General features: G+C 42.4%; 1 protein-coding gene across 7 annotated transcripts in view; it reads left to right on the top strand.

The window, feature by feature from the left end:
• Cdin1 (CDAN1 interacting nuclease 1) overlaps positions 1 to 10,821 on the top strand; it is a 207,646-nt gene extending 196,825 nt beyond the window's left edge. For 5 of the 7 annotated variants that reach the window (XM_021153861.2, XM_029473866.2, XM_029473865.2 and 2 more), the window contains one exon: positions 7,960 to 10,821. In XM_021153861.2, coding sequence (XP_021009520.1) covers positions 7,960 to 8,089 — 130 coding nt within the window. In that variant the 3' untranslated portion in view covers positions 8,090 to 10,821. The remainder of the gene's footprint in view (positions 1 to 7,959) is intronic. The other 2 variants (XR_015046502.1, XR_015046501.1) reach the window with 1 other exon arrangement.
• Positions 10,822 to 16,149: the final 5,328 nt, after the last annotated feature.

Raw genomic sequence — 16,149 nt, 5'->3', positions numbered from 1 at the left:
ATCTTTAGTGGCAGTCAGGAAGCAGAGCGAAGAAACTAGAAGTTATGGAGCCTTTTTAATCTCAAAGCCTGCCTGTAGAAAAGCCATTCCTCCAACAAGTCTTTCCCAAACAGTACCACTAACTGGGGACCAGGTATTCAAATGCCCAAGGCTATGAGGAACGTTCTTCACTCAGAGCACCTCAGTGGCCATGAATGGCCATGCAGAACTAGTAGGCCACCCTTTCTCTGTAAGTTATTAAAACCACCTGAAGAATTCTTGCATTTTGGAAAAGTGGAGAGCCACAACAGGAAGACCCTTCCATTCCATGGGTTAGAAAAGGGAAGCCAAGTTTTCTGATAAAATGGATTCCCCAGGTAGTTGTAGAAAATCTTCACTGAATTGCACGGTCGCTGGGACCTGTCCCGTATCCTATGAAACATTCTCTGTCTACAAACGCCAGGACCATCTGAGGATAGCCCAGTCTCTGGAAAACTAAGAATTCACTCCCTGAAGGACTTTTTTTTTAAATGCTCTCGCTGACAGTCTTTAAAAATACTCTGCTGCATTTACTGCCTTTTTAAAACTGAACAAAATGTCCTCAGCATCTGTTTTTCCTAGACTGTCCCCAGCATCTGCTGAGAGAGACAAAGTCTGTTTGCTCCAACACAGAACAGCCACGGACTGTCACTGCTGTGGCTTTTTCTGTCTCTTCCCCAGTCGCCAGTCATTTATTTCAGCCGACTGGTGTCCCACCTTAACCTGCCTCTCACACCCTTTGGGCCCAACACATACTTGACATTTGAAGTTTTAGACTCTATATAACCAAACATAACAGCCAATTCACAGAATCAAAAAAAAAAAAAAAAAAAAAAAAAAAAAAAACCCTAGAAAAATCTTCCGTGAGTAACACCAGCTCCTCAGACACGCAGCATGCATGGGGCTGGTGCACAGCCAAGAAGCTCTGATGGCAGGAGACACGGAGTTGCTCAGTAACAGGGGCTTGCCTGGATGTGTGTAGCTGGTACTTACTGATAATCTCCTTCTGTATGAATCCGAGGCTCATCTGTGACTAGAAAAGCCAATCTGTACCCACCAGGACCCTCAATGCTGCATATGTGGAGAACAAAAGTTGATTATACTTAACCTCAAATCTACAGTGAATATTTGTGTTAGCCATCTATTGCTATATAGCAATTGTCTATAAAACTGTGGCCTAAAATAAAACCCATTTTCACAGCCTCTCTAAATTAGGAATAGAAGTACAGCAAGGCTCTAGACATCACACTTCCTGTCCCTCAACAGCCCTCTGTTTCCATCTTTTCCAGTCTGTAGTGGTGCAGTGTCGGTCTCGTATAAAGATAGACTGATGGTTTCTCTTTCCTCATTGCCTGAGTGGCCGAGAGCATGCTCAGTTCCTCTTCACCGTACGCGTATCTCCGCATAGCCATTGGCTTCAACATACAAGCAAAAGAAGCAGTAGAGAGAGCGTTAGCAAAATGGAGATCACAGCCTGTATAACTTAATCTTAGATGTGACATCCTATCACTTTCCTTACTGGTAACAACACATCCTGAAATTCATCCCATATTTACATCATGGTGTCATGGTTTGACAGAGAATGTTCCCTGTAGATTCATGTATTTGAACACTGTTTAGGCCCATTTGGGAGGGGTGCGGCCTTGCTGGAAGATGTCACTAAGGATAGGCTTCGAGAGTTTAAAGAGCCTTCTAGTTCACTCTCTCTGGTTCATGTTTATGTTTGAAGGTATGAGCTCTAAGCATCCTCTTCCCCCTGCCATGCCTGCTACTGCCCTGGCTCTGCCATCATGATGAACACTCAGCCCTCTGGAACCATAAACCCAAGTAAAGCCCTCCTTCCTTCTATAAATGTCTTTGGCTGTGGTGCTTTCCCACAGCAGTATTCAAGTGACTGCTACAAGTACCAGTTGTACAAAGGCCTGAACTTCAACAGGTAGGAAGCACTGAAGGCATTGTGGCATGTCTGCAATGGCATCTCTCTTCAGCCCACCGAGAACTCCAGCTCCACCATCACTGGCGGCCCCTTCTTCCCTGTCCATGACATTGATGAGCCTGCTCTCAGTAGAGGGAGTTCTGCATGGGGTCTGATGCAGTTGCTAAATGTCTCTCCTTTCAGCTCACTCTTGCTGTGAAGGCAAACCATATGTGCAGGGACAGGTTAGTTACAAGTTTGCTAAGTATTTTCACACATCTTCAATGTGACTTAAGTGTTACCCATATCACAGAACTTACTCTGTGGATGCTGTTCACCTGTGCACAACACATCCAGCAACAGAAAGAAGCAGAAGCAATTAGAACAGATATGTGGATCTTTCTTCTTCAAAACAAACAAAAACAATCTTTGCACCCCATAAGATAACAGCTGTGCTTTTCAATCCCATCTACTTATAAGATACAAAGTGACTGAAATCTACTGTGAATTCTGTTATCAAACAGAATTTTAAAACTAAGACAAGATAGATCACTCCCACCGCAACTGAGCACAGTGCCTGGTGTCTACCAACCTCCTGCAGTCTTCCCATAGCCCCTCAAGGCCCTCTGGTCCAGGTTTGAGAATGTCCAGATTACAGCCCAGAGTAGGGGCCAAGCAATGTGACAGCCGCAGGGTCCCAGTGGGTGATGGGAAAGAATCAGCTAGGCAGGACAAGACCACGCAGTGTTATCTTCCATCTGTGTTGATACACAGAATTCCTGAGGGCTACATTGTCCTTCTGAACATTCAGTGAATAGGTGCGTGGGAAGAAACTAGTGTCTCTAGAATGAAACTCAATGGCACAGAGCCTTGGCAACCTGAAGTCACAGAGAGCAGTGGTAGCCATGGGCATCTGAGGATGGTAGTTATATCTGAGTACCTGTGACTGAGCTCCCTGTGTGTGTAGATAGATCAGTTTTTCAAAAGATGGAGATTTGGAAGGATTTGTATGCAAATTCATAATTTGTATATATTAATTCACTTACCTTTTTTGAGACAGGATCCCATGCAGCCCTAGCTGGCTTCAAACCCATTGTATAGTCAGTAGTGACTTTCAACTTCTGGCCTTCCTGCCTTCACAAAGCTCTTAAGTACTGTGATTATAGGCACATGTCACTATACCTTGTTTATATGCTGCAGGTAATCAAACTCTGGTCCTCATGTCTGCCAGGCCATGACTCTGCTAAGCTATATCTCCAGCCCTTCAAGCATCTTCATTAATGAAAGCCAAACCCTGATTTAGTAGATCCATTCACAATGGTTTGTAAGGCAACTCACTTTGTGTTTTCAGATGTTTCAGTTATGGGATGGGGTGTTACATAATAATATGACTATTAGCTATCTTAAAAATTTCCCTAATTCTGCACTTCAGAGCCATGACATAGAGTTCAGAGTAGTGGTACATGCCTGTAATATTAGCACTTGGGTGGTGGAGGCAAAAGCATCAAGAGACCAAGGTCATTTTTAGCTATGTGGCAAGTTCAAGGCCAGCCTGGGCTACATGAGACAAGGAGAGAGAAGGAAAAAGAGAAGGAGAGGGAAAGGGAAAAAGTGGGGGAGGGCAAAGAACATGAATCAGCTCCCCAAGAGCCCTCTTGAAATTGCCATGCTAAGAGCATGTTGCTATGCAATGCTTCTAGGGCAGGCATGCTCTGTTAGCCTGACAGTTCCCCAGATATCCTAGGATTCTCCTCTAAGTCAGTTCCAATGGGAACTGACAGCTGTCTCTGTAAACATGGCCCCAGAACTGTCCAAAGCATTCTTAGTAGAGTCTAGTTAGCACCAAAGCACTTCCCCCTTTTCTGGCTCAACTCTGCTCCTCTCTCACCCTATTCAGTTAAATGAATCACTGCACATGCCCCTTGTACAGTCACAGACAGGCCAGTACTTAATGACCTTTTGCCCTAGTTTCTCCTTCTGTAGAACAGGGAGTATACTTGAATCTAGTTCATGATGTTGTCACAAGAGTTAAGTGACCTGGTTGAAAATGTTCAGAAGTATCTGTGCCACCTGGAAGTGTTATGGAAGTATTAACGCAGTGTGAGCATCCCACATACTAAGTACATGGAACCAGAAGTATTTCAGATTTGGGTGTCTTTAGGAATTCTGAACATTTGCCCTGTATAGTAAGATATCTTCTGAGATATGGTACAGGTCTCAAAACAGCATTCAGGTATGTTTCCTATATACTTTATGCACATACACTGAAGGTAATCTTAAACCATATTTTCAGTGCTTCTTCTTTTACTACAACCCACACCACAAGGTCAGCTGTGGAATTTTCTACCGTGGAGTCATGTTAATCCCTAGTTCAGCCTAGAAGAGATGTTGGCATACCTGTTGTCATTGTGATCTGTATGTACATCATCGCTGTGTTCTCTCCAGGTCATTCTGAATGACGCTGCTGAGTTCACCAGCTCTGCTGTCTGTAGACCACCACTGATGCAGCGAACAGTACTAAGCTGCCTGAGGCCTCTGTTGTTGACTACATCCTCCATTTTGCCCCTGATAGTGTCTTCCATGAGCTAGGCACTGTCTTGTGAAGCCCTGAGAATACGAATGGAAGAAATACATGGCCTCTGCCCTCATCTGGGTCCCAGAATTTAAAAAAAAAAAAATGAAATGATGAAGTAGAGGGTGATCTCTGGGAGATGGATACATAAACAGATACATAATCCAGTGTTAGTGCCAGCATCTCCTAGTCAATGTTTCAAAGTACCCTAAAGTGGCAGGAAGCCAGAAAAAATGCTTAACTCATTTGTAAAGTTGACATTATTTCGTCCCTTCAAGCTCTTGACCTTCCTCGTCTTTCTCAAGAGCTATTTGTTAAATTTACCAATTTGGTGGTATTTTATTCATAAACAGATTACTTGTTCAGGAGTGACTCTCATCCTAGTGTCTGTTCCTCAAAGAAATATAAACTGCACTGTGGGGAATAGCAACTGTCAAGTCATGGTGACCCATGAGAAGGGTCAGACGTGCACTGAGTGCCTCCGAGCAGTAGGAGGCTCAGCACCAGTACTAAGCATCCTCCATCCAGGTCTAAGACATGGTCTCACACACCGCATAGGTCAGCTCCTTCACAAACAGTAAGCTGTCCAAAGTCTGTCTTGCCAGAATCTGGTAATCCCAGGACCCTGAGCTGCTAAGGAACTCTTAGAGAAGCACAAGGGAGCAAAGCCAGGTGCTATTCTGTCGTTATAGTTCCAAACCTTCTAAAGCTCCATATTATCTTTGTCACTTATGAACCATGTGATGAAAAAGCCCTAACAGCCCATACATATAAGTAGTTGTGTTTATTCATTTTTGCATAATCAGACAAAGTTCATTAGAGTTTTTGCTCATGAGAGCACTGGTGTTTTTTTAACTTCCACAAGAACCTTAAAGATCGAGAGATGGTAGAGTCCTGGCAGTTTCAGGAATTCATCCAGACTGCTCTCTTTTGGGAATCCTGCTCCTGAACCATCACTTGAAATTTTCAGGTTCACAATCCTGCCAAAACCTCTGTGGTTTGCCAGATTTCAGCTGTTGCCTCACAAGTGAAACGGGCCATTTTCTTCAGCATGGAGGTGTTCCCCAGCCTGGCCTCTCTGTCTAGAAAGGGCCATTTTCATAAAGAGCTGTCATGCTCCGAGTCCTTTGGCTTGTGATTTAGCTGTTCAGGGGAAGTACAGGCCGCTGTTGCTTGCCCAGTGCTGGTGATGTGTGTTTTTTGTTTTATTAAATCTTTAAAATACTAGGCTTGCTTTTTACGATGCCCGTATATTCTTTTGTTCTTCTTCATGACTGGCTAGATCACACTTTTGCTCCCTTAGTAAAAATATTAGTGCCTTTCTGAAGAACAGTGTGGTCTCCAGAGTGGCTGCCTAATAAAGTGGAGAAATGTGTGGAGCTTGCTATCAGATTCATGGAGGCCTTGGTGTGAGTGTATTGCAATGGGATGCTTTCGGGCCTGCCTGTACAAGGCCCACAGAGATGCAGGTCTTTTGTCTCTTACCAGATTTGCCTTGATAACTCTGACATCATTTGGCACAACTCTCAAAACTCCTTATGAAGTTTAGCTACACAATGGCTTATGTTCACACAATGTGAACAGTGTGTGTGTGTGTGTGTGTGTGTGTGTGTGTGTGTGTGTGTGTGTGTGTGTTTGCTAAGAAACAATTTGTTAAGTTGAAGCCAACTCTTGGCCAGGTATAAACTTGGGTATTCAAGTCTTGGTGCTCACCCTCAGTGCACAGGGAACCTAATTCTTCTCATTCAAAGAAAACTTTTCCTTGGAGATGCTGAGGAATCAGAAAGCATCTCCACCCTTCCCTAAACTCTCAGAAGACCCAATTCAAGAGACTGTCTCTACTCATAGGAGACTCAAAAGGGTCGAATTAATCTTGACTACAACTAGGCTTACCCACTGATGTGAATCCCCCAAATAAGTGAGCCCGTAACATCCAACTGAACTGTTGCCCTGCATTCCAGTGTCTCTTAGTCCATCCTGTACTGTTAGTTTTGGCAAGTCCGCCACAGCAGATAATAAATCACGTAAGGCAAAAGCTTTTGCCCTAGCTTGGTTCAGCCTGCTGTAATGTTAGAATACAGAAAGCTGTTCTGTTTTTACACATCCTTTCACTAACCCAACATTCATAATTTATGATTTCACTGTAAAATCCCTGCAACACTACACCAAAGGTAGCCCTGCCCTTTAATTAAGTACTCTCGGCAGAGAAAACGTGAAACAGAGGTGGGCAAAGGATCTCTCTGTGCCCGGTGATTGCTAGCGATTACTTCTTTATGAACCCTGCCTAAAGGTCTCAACTTCCTGATGGGTAAAGTTGTCTGTAGGGCCACTTCCTGGGTGTGCCTGGCAGGGATCAGTGGCTACTAGCAAAACCAAAGATAAACTCGGGGAGCACAATGTAGACATGTTGAGCTTTTAAGCTTCCATCTGTCCATCCATACTGAGTTATGAGTCTCTGTGACTATCACTTGTTTCTGTGGGAGCTTACAATTAGATCACATACCACTTCCATGCTTACATAGCAATGCAGAGAATGGAGTGTTGGGTAGAGATCTGTTTTGAGGCGTCCTACTGTGACACACAGATTTTATTTTTCTAAGTCACAGATAATCTCAGGAGATATTTCTGGCCACAATGATACTTGAATTAAGCATGATAGCCAGAGAACCTCCATCCGTCCCACAATTCTAAGTTCTTTTGCAGATGTTTTGACATAGTGCCCTGCTAGCAGCTCAGGTTGACTTCAAGCTGACAGATCCTCCAGTCTCCACCTCCTGAGGGCTCTGAGTCTGACTATGGACCACCATGGCTAGTTGTTCAAACATTCTTTTCCTTCCTTTGTTAAAAGTGGGCAAGTTAGCCGGGCGTGGTGGCACACGCCTTTAATCCCAGCACTCGGGAGGCAGAGACAGGCGGATTTCTGAGTTGGAGGCCAGCCTGGTCTACAAAGTGAGTTCCAGGACAGCCAGAGCTATACAGAGAAACCCTGTCTCAAAAAAAAAAAAAAAAACAAAAAAACAAAAAAAAAGTGGGCAAGTTTAATTTTTAAAATATTACCACATTGGAAATGTAATTGAGGAAAATATGTAATAAAAAAAAACAGTGAAAAAAAAAATATTACCAGGAAGCATTAGAAGACCAGATTCCCAGAGCCAGGCATTCCTGGCCCATCACTTCTTCACCTTTAGTCGAAGCCTTCCTAAACCAGGATTAGAAGTGAATCTAGTACTGATGGGCTCCTTCGAAGAAAGGAAACAGATCTGTCACAGTAGCAACAGCTGGATTAAGTGAGCGCTTCAGTTTGTACGCAGCTGCCTCAGTCATAGTGCTAGCAGCCAAAGCCAGCCAGCTTGGTCATGCTCACTTAAACTGTCTTCTCTCTGTGCCTCCAAGAGGTCTGTTCTCTGCACTCTGCTGCCACGGGCATGCATGACATGTTCTGTTGTTTTTGCAGGTTCGGACCAGGCCTGGTCATCTATTGGTATGGATTTATCCAGGAACTGGACTGCAACCGGGAAAGAGGCATCCTGCTCAAAGCCTCATTCCCCACAGACATCGTCACCTTATGCCATAGCACAGCTTGACCCCGCAGATCCTGGAAGAGAAGCCGGAAGCAATGTTACTTTCCTGCAGTATAAACTGCTGGCAGCATCTGCCCTGAACTTGAGCTGAACCCTTGCTGCCGTCGCAGCCCTACCTCTAGACAAACATATCAGGAGTTTCTGTTTTCCTTCATCCCTGGGTGATGTGAATAGCCAAGAACTACAGACACAACCCACTCATTATCAGCATTTCTGTCTCGGACAAACACTTAGTTTATAGATAGTCATAATCTTGCTTCCTTCCGAATGCTTTCTCCTTGTATACTGAACAGAAGAGAAAGTATGGAGACTGCAAGGTGTGAGTTTTCACTTCTCCTCCCTGTGATCAAATAGTTTTCTAATCCTCCATTCATATTCTCTCTCTCTCTCTCTCTCTCTCTCTCTCTCTCTCTCTCTCTCTCTCTCTCTCTCTCTCTCTCCCCCCCTCCCCCTCCCTCCCCTCAGTCTCTTGACGGGTACACTGGTACTGAGTGTTGCATTACCAGGGAATAACCTAGCACAAACCTAGAAAAGCTGGAGACAGGAAGTCCGTAAGTAAAAGTTCCTTCTCACCTGGGGCTCAGTAGAGCCCGCCCGGAGCCTTTCTGTGGAGCCTGGAGGCCTCCTGACTTCTGTGGCATTCAGCCAAGCTGCACAAGTCCCCCTCGATGAGAATTTCCTCTTTTCATAAAGTTGATGTGAACACCAAACCCTTCACAAGGCTGACCTCCTCTTCAAGTATGAGTTGCCTCTGTGTCTGGAAAACCATGCTCCTCTGGCTGGGGGCTGCAGCAGAGGACTGCACCCCGGCCTCTGCTCTGCAGTGGCCCTCTAAAGCAGACTGCCGGCCAGCCGGCCGGAACAACCTTAGCAGCTATCTTTATGAGATTTTTTTTTTAAGTACATTCATACATACTGCTTTGAGTCTGCATTTTATACCACATAATTGTTTAATACTCAAATGATTCAGACATTATAAATAGTCAGGTTTGAATGAATTAAGTGTACCAGAAGAATCCGTGAGTGATTTGTAAATAATATAAAAGAGATTTTGCATTTACTCACTTTAATTTCTTTAGTTTTATATACTGCAGACTAGGCTTCGGTCAGAAGCAAAACATCAATAAAATAATTATAAACCTATCTTTTGGGAAATTAAAAACTAATCTGTATCTCCCCAAAAAAATGTATTTTGTAGAAAAAAATTTGCCCCTGCGCTTATAAAATGTAGCTTTTATAATGTTGAATAGTTTTTAGAAACAAACACCGTCACTCATACATTGATTGGATCCTTTTGTACCTGGTTAGTGAAAAACTTGGTCTGTTGCCTTCTTCCCAAGGGCCACAAGGGTGGCAGCTCTAAGACAGGATTTTAAGCTCTCCTGAGAGAGTACAGGAAATCACGGGAGAGAAGGTGGGGTTGTGGGTAAGGCGGCGTCAGGCAGACGTCTGTTTCCACCTAGAATACAGCGTGCAGGTTTGGTGTATGAGACAGATGAGTGAAGACTGCTACTACATTGCCTTCATACACAGTTTGAAGAAAAATATTAAAATCTGCTTTCATGGCATGCCCTGAGTTACCAGTTTGGTTTGTTTGGGTTTGGTTTGGGGGCATGGTGGGAGCAGTAAATTACATGCATCTGCACAGAGGTTGAAAATCTTGCTAAACCCTTGTCAGAGATTTGCTTGTTTTAACATTAGCCTAATTTATGATGACCGTTCACTAATAGAAGGTGCTTTCGTTTGCCATTTACCCTTCTTCCTGGAGCCCTGACATAATGTGTTGTGGGAAGTTTCTGCTGAGCCCCACCAGAGACACCACCTAGTATTTATGAGTGGGGCTTCACAGTTTCACCCTTCAAAGCAAGAAGGGAACCAACAGTAAGCCAAATACTGTGGTAACACTGTGGGGGACTCAAAGACCAGTGTGATCCCTGTGTCCACTGTGTTCCATTAGAGACATCCGGAGAAGGAGTGACACTCCCAGATGGGAAGCTTAAAACCTCGGACTTTTCTTCTGTCTTAAAAACCCTTCTCTAGGCCCTGGAGAGGTCTTTCAGCATTTAAGAGCATAGTGCTTTTTTGCAGAGGATCCAGGTTCAAATCCCAGCACCCAAATAGCAGCTCCAGGGGATCCATGTCCTCCATGGCCACCACGCATGTACATGCTACACATACATACATGCAGGCAAAACACTGAATAAATGTCTTAAAAATACCTGTGCAATATCTCTCTACATTGCTTGCCTGCTTATTTTTGTAGTATACGCAATCCAAGCATCAGCCCTGGATAGCAGTCCTGCAATAGCTTACTTTTGTATATGTCATCATTAGAGCATTAATATTAAAGCCAAATCTTTAATATCTTTATGGACTATTTTGCACACTGTGATGATGAACTGTACCAAGTCAGCATGCAGGAATATGAGTGGAACATAACTCTAAACAGTGTTCCCTCTGAAACAGAGACTTGCCACACACACACCTGTACCCTCAAACACACCAGACCCCTTTGCATAGTGGAGACGAATGGACTCTGAACAAGGCTGATCCACCTGATGTTCATGGTAACTGTGCGACTCCTCTCTGTCAGTCTCTCCCCTTCCTTAAAAAAACATAAACAATTGGCAATCTTTTCTTTTACCTTCCAGTAAGGTGTATGTCAACTTTGTTTACACATGAGACAGTTCAGAGTTCTGAAGTTCACCTCCTAACAGAAGTATTCATTTTAAGTATAAGCATCACCTCATCACCTCTGCAAGGCTTAACACCACTCTGGAAAAAAAAAAAGATGAATTATTGGTCTTTGGGGATTGCATTAACTCCTGAGAGTCACCAGGGAGGAGGCTGCTTAGAGTCCTGATGAGATAGTCTAAATAGTCCCCTGGCTGGCGACACTAATTAACACCCAACACCAAAGTGAACAGTTAGCTCACTGACTCTCCCTGGGGACCTGCGCCTATTGTTTACTTTCTACACTGGAACCAAGATACCTGGTCTTTGCTCCTTTGAGCCTGTTTCAAGCCTAGAGTTTCAATTAAATGAAATCTAAAGAACGATGTGTGTTTCTTCTCTTCCTGCTTCTTCCTGGTCATCTTCCCTTTCATTCACCTCAAATTTCCTTCCATGTGGCTATGCCTTCCTCTTCATTGTTTCTTTGCAGACTATGATCCCAGAAGCAAGATACATCTTCTCTAGATCCTTGGGAGGTCACAACTGACTAATCTCTTCTGTAAAAGCAAAACTCATGCACTTCACCAACCACGACACCAGAGTGCATGTCACCAGTGCCTATAGGATCGTCCTGTGTGCTTAACTTAAAAATATTTCATACAAGATTTATGCCTTAGGTAAATGTCTTGGCAAAGGGAGCCAACAAAGCTGGACACGGTAGCAAACGTCATCCCCGCCCTCAAGAGGCAGGGACAGTCTGGTTTACATAGAAGTTTCTAGGCCAGCCAAAGCCTCTGTCTCAGGGGGGGAAACACACAAAAGAAGCCAAGACCTGGAAGGTTTTATAGCGTCTTTCAGCTCACATGATTGTGTTCAGCTGATCAGAGTTATGAACTAAAACAGTAAAATTTCTGTCTGGCTTAGTGAGTCACTCTGCTGGATTATTTTGAGAGCAGCTTGCCATTGCCCATGACTGAGAGAAGACTGCTTCATAGAGTAAGTATTTGATGACAAGGTGGGAGGAGACGCCCTCCCTGTGGGCACATTCTTGATTAGGGTTAAAGAACAAACTGAGAGGGAACTTACCAGGCAAACAATGAAAATGTGCCTGCAGTGTCACCAAAGCGCAAGTTGCCTATCTCAGCCTGAGTCACTCATAAGGAGGGGTCACAAGTGACATGGTTGGGCCTATCTAATCATCTCACTGCCCTTCCTTTCTGGAGGAACCCAATCTCAAGCTATTTTATAAAGAGAATGCGTGGCTCTAAAGGTTAAATAAGGAAAGATGGGATTATGAATTAAATAATAACCAGAAGAGCCAGGGTTCCCCTCGAGTTTTGTGCTTTCCTGCTATTGTTTTGAATATGGTTGTGAGACAAAGAACTGCTCAGGTCAGGCACCATAAATTACAGTTTTTATACAATAGTGATCCACGAAAATGATTTCAAAGCTTGATCAAAGTCATTCCAAAAAGCCTTTTAAAAAACTTTTCTACAATACATGGGGGACAGGAAGTTTTCACGTGATGCCTTGACTCATTTCGGTGAGTGTAACAGAGTTCAAGCTGGATGCCATGCCTACTTTATAAAAAACAGAAATCATTGATTAAGTAAGTACAACTTGTGCTGGGTGCTTCCAGTGTGAGGACAAAGATGGCAGGGTTCAATCTAGTTACCTACAACCACTAAGCATTCAGAGTCACTTAGAAAGAAAAGGTACATATAACAGTTTCTTTTTCCCTTGAGCATAACTTGCCCATACTTATGTCCACAAGGTATTTGCTAAACCGGATTTACCCCTACACTCAAGATGATATAACAGGGCTTAGTTTGGTATTTCAATAAGGCAACAGATGTGTTTCTTTTTCATTCCTTTTCCCTCTCTTGAACTTCTGAGCTGTCTCATGTCATAGAAGAGGGTGATGAGAACTAGGCTATGGGTAGCAAAGGGGAGAGAGTCCGCAGCTCAACCATGCATGCAGTAAAGGTAGACCAGGGTAGCCAGGTCAAGTGCAACTGACCACCCACACTACGTGGTCAGACCATCTTCACTCTTTTAAAAGAAGGTCATTTTGAAATGCAAGCATGAAATATAACCACATCAATAGCGTAATAACAGTTGAAGTTTAGTGTTTAATTGAGGGCCAAACATAAAGGCAGTGACCATTAACCTAAAATGGCTATGAATTCTCCTGGAAGCTGCTGCTGTTTAAAGAGATTTCTAGAATTACTTAAACTGATCCTCTTTCACATCCAAAGAAAATTCATTCATTCAGAAATAATCTAGTATGTCTGTATAGACTTTCTGGTATTTTTTTTTTATCTTTTTTTTTTTTTTTTTTTGAAACTATTTTGGAAGGAATCAAAATCCAGGCAAAACTACCTCTTTACAGGAAACCAAAGTGCTTTTTGGAGTAAACTGAAAAACAAATGCAATTTGTGTTCTTACTAAATATCTTCCTGGCCACATTGCTTTGTGTTTGTTTAATGTAAATTTCTGGTTAAATTATTATCTTCATGGGGGGGGGTGGAGAAACTATATCTATTTTGTTGACTTTTCTATGTTACAGAACTTATCAAAACTCCTGGTATGAAGCAGCTGATCATGAAGTGTTGTATGAAGAAATGATTGCTAAATCTATGTTGAACATGTTCTCACTTTCACTATACAAATAGTTGCAGCCATTTCTCTTTTTCACCTAAAAAAATTTAAATAGTCACTAGAATTAAAAAAGCAACATGTATGTTGATATTAAAGAATAAATTACTTTAGAAACATTTCAAATTTTCAAAGCAAATTTATGAAGACTATTTTTTGAGACACACTACTTTTAAGGGAATTTCACCACTAATTTTATCCACTGAGCTGTTAATAATATTAGAAATCACATATTTCTTTTAAAGATAGACTTACCTTTATGTTTTAAATTCTAATATTAACATAATTACCGTTAACATCCAATTAGGCCCCAAATCCAAGTATTTAATACAGAGAATTGGAACTATTTGGGGTGTTGTCAGACTCCCTATAACTGACACTTTTTGTTGTTCCTTCTTATAATATCTAGTTCATGTCCAAATGCTTCCTGGCCATGAAAGTGGCTGGCGGGTTTTAGAGAAAGCGTCTCTCATCCTCAGCCTACGGGGTCTGACCTTTGAAGAGAAGATGTCCACACTCCTCAGTGGGTGCATCCTCATTAGTCACTAATTCAAGTGTCTCATCATTTGAAAACCAAAGGCATTCTATTTCCTCAAGTTGGAAACATGTACCACCAGTTTTCCGTAGTTTCCATAAGCATCTAGAGAGAACTGACCCATCATACAGGTACCCATGAGACCTGTCCATCCGTGATAGTCAATATTCCTGACGTATTTCTAGCACTAAGGCTATTGAAGACACAAATACTTACCAGATCTCCAGTGTGTATTTAAAAGTCTTAGAAGTATTGGGGAACTTTTTTAGGATAATGAAAATATGTAAATAAAAAATAAATAAAAAGAAACTTAGAAAAAAAATAGTTACTCATCAAAATGGAAACAACAGAAGACCCGAAATTTGCAGACGAGGCAATCATTACAGCAAGAGAAGGAGATGTGTAGAGATTTTAATAAAGTATTTTAGCCAAACTCTCTGTTCAGCAAATAATTTTGTACTTGCCTATATGGTACTTTACTTGCTGCTATTAGGATAGGCTCCAAGGTCAGGTTCAGCTCGGCTCTGGACACAGGCTTTCGTCCTCAGTGTAGGTAATATGTGGGCACTCATGTCAAGTACAAAAGCATTCTAAGCAAATGGTATAGAATTCCTTGGCCTAAGTACTAAAACCAGCAGTGACATTTTCCTACAGTACTATAACATCAAGTAAGCTGTTTATAACTAAATTATGTGAATGAAGTTCACATAATTGGGTCTGGAGATGGCTCTGTGATTAAGAGCTCTACCCTTGCAGAGGACCCAAGGTCAGGTCCTAGCACTCAATTTAGCACCTCACAACTCCAGTGTCAAAGAGGGAGGCACCTCTGACTTCTGAGGGCACCTGCACTCACATTCAATTGCCTGCACACGCACATGCACATGCACACACATGCACACTTAATAAAAATAAATCTTTGATAAAATTCAATAAACCAAATGTATAAATCAAACTGTCATTTTAGAATATGGAAGTACACAAAAAATTAGTAGCAATAGCAGTAAAATAGATACCCATAAATTGTATGATGGTGTTGGTTAAAAACAGCACCTATCATTTTAGTTCTTAGAGATCTGCAATTTGAAGACTCTCTTACATTAGATAGTTCTACACTTTCTAGTTTGGGAAATTTATTTCTCTGTGGGTTGGTGGTTGGCTGATTGGGCTAGAAATTTTGTTGTGGTTGTTGTTCTGTTTTACAATTTTAGGCAGACTCTCCATATGTAGACCATACTAACCTCGAACTCACAGACATGGTGGGTGGCACCATCCCTAGGCCAATGAGACTGCATATAGTGTATAAGAAAGGTAGCTGAGCTGAGCATGGTGGCCCATGCCTTTAATCTCAGCATTTGGGAGCTGAGGCAGGCGGATCTCTGTGAGTTCGAGGCCAGCCTGGTCTACAAAGGGAGTCCAGAACATCCAGAGTTATTACACAGAGAAACCATGTCTAAAAATCAAACAAACAAACAAAAGAGCCGGCCTCGCATGAGCCAGTAAGCAAGCTTCCTCCATGACTTCTGCTTGGCTCCTGCTGGAGTTTCTGTCCTGGCTTCTCTGTGATGGACAGTGACCAGAATTCTAAACTGAAAAGCAATCCTTTCCTCCCTGCAAGGTGCTTTTGGCCATGGTGTTTATCACAGCAATGGAAAAGCAAACTAGAAGGGACTAATCCTTTATTCCTGAGACTTTCCAGTATATTTTAAATTATAGTCATAATTTTCAAACAAAAAATATACTTCTAGTGATCACTCTCAGACCTTACTGTTTAGGTCCTGCCTAGATGCTGTAATTTCTATAGTAGATAGGAGCTGGGATTTTTTATATCTATTTATTTTCACGTTAGTCTTCAAAACCCCTTGACACTCGGTAACAGCTAGGTTTTTTGCATTGCCTTCTAGCCTGAGGGTGAGCACTGAGAATGACATATAAATACTGAAGATCATCTTCCTTTGGCCAACATACAATTAATTTCTTTAAAAAAATTTTTGGGGGGTATCCCCAGATTGCATTTACCGTATTTCCTTACTCTAAAGATAAGATTTTATTTAAACAAACTGATCATCCCTACCCTCCTAATCAACATATAAAGTTCTAGAACAATAGTCAGGCGAACCCAGTAGACAAACAGCCTCTGTAGCAGTCCGGAGTCCTTGCCACCCTACTCAACAGACACCAGACTTGCTAAAGGTTTCAG

This window comes from Mus caroli, unplaced genomic scaffold (genome assembly GCF_978045245.1).
Source record: "Mus caroli unplaced genomic scaffold, Mus_caroli_1 scaffold_2, whole genome shotgun sequence".
Classification (NCBI taxonomy): Eukaryota; Metazoa; Chordata; class Mammalia; order Rodentia; family Muridae; genus Mus; species Mus caroli.
The sequence above is the reverse complement of the archived record's forward strand: the minus strand, read 5'-3'. Positions and strand labels throughout refer to the sequence as shown.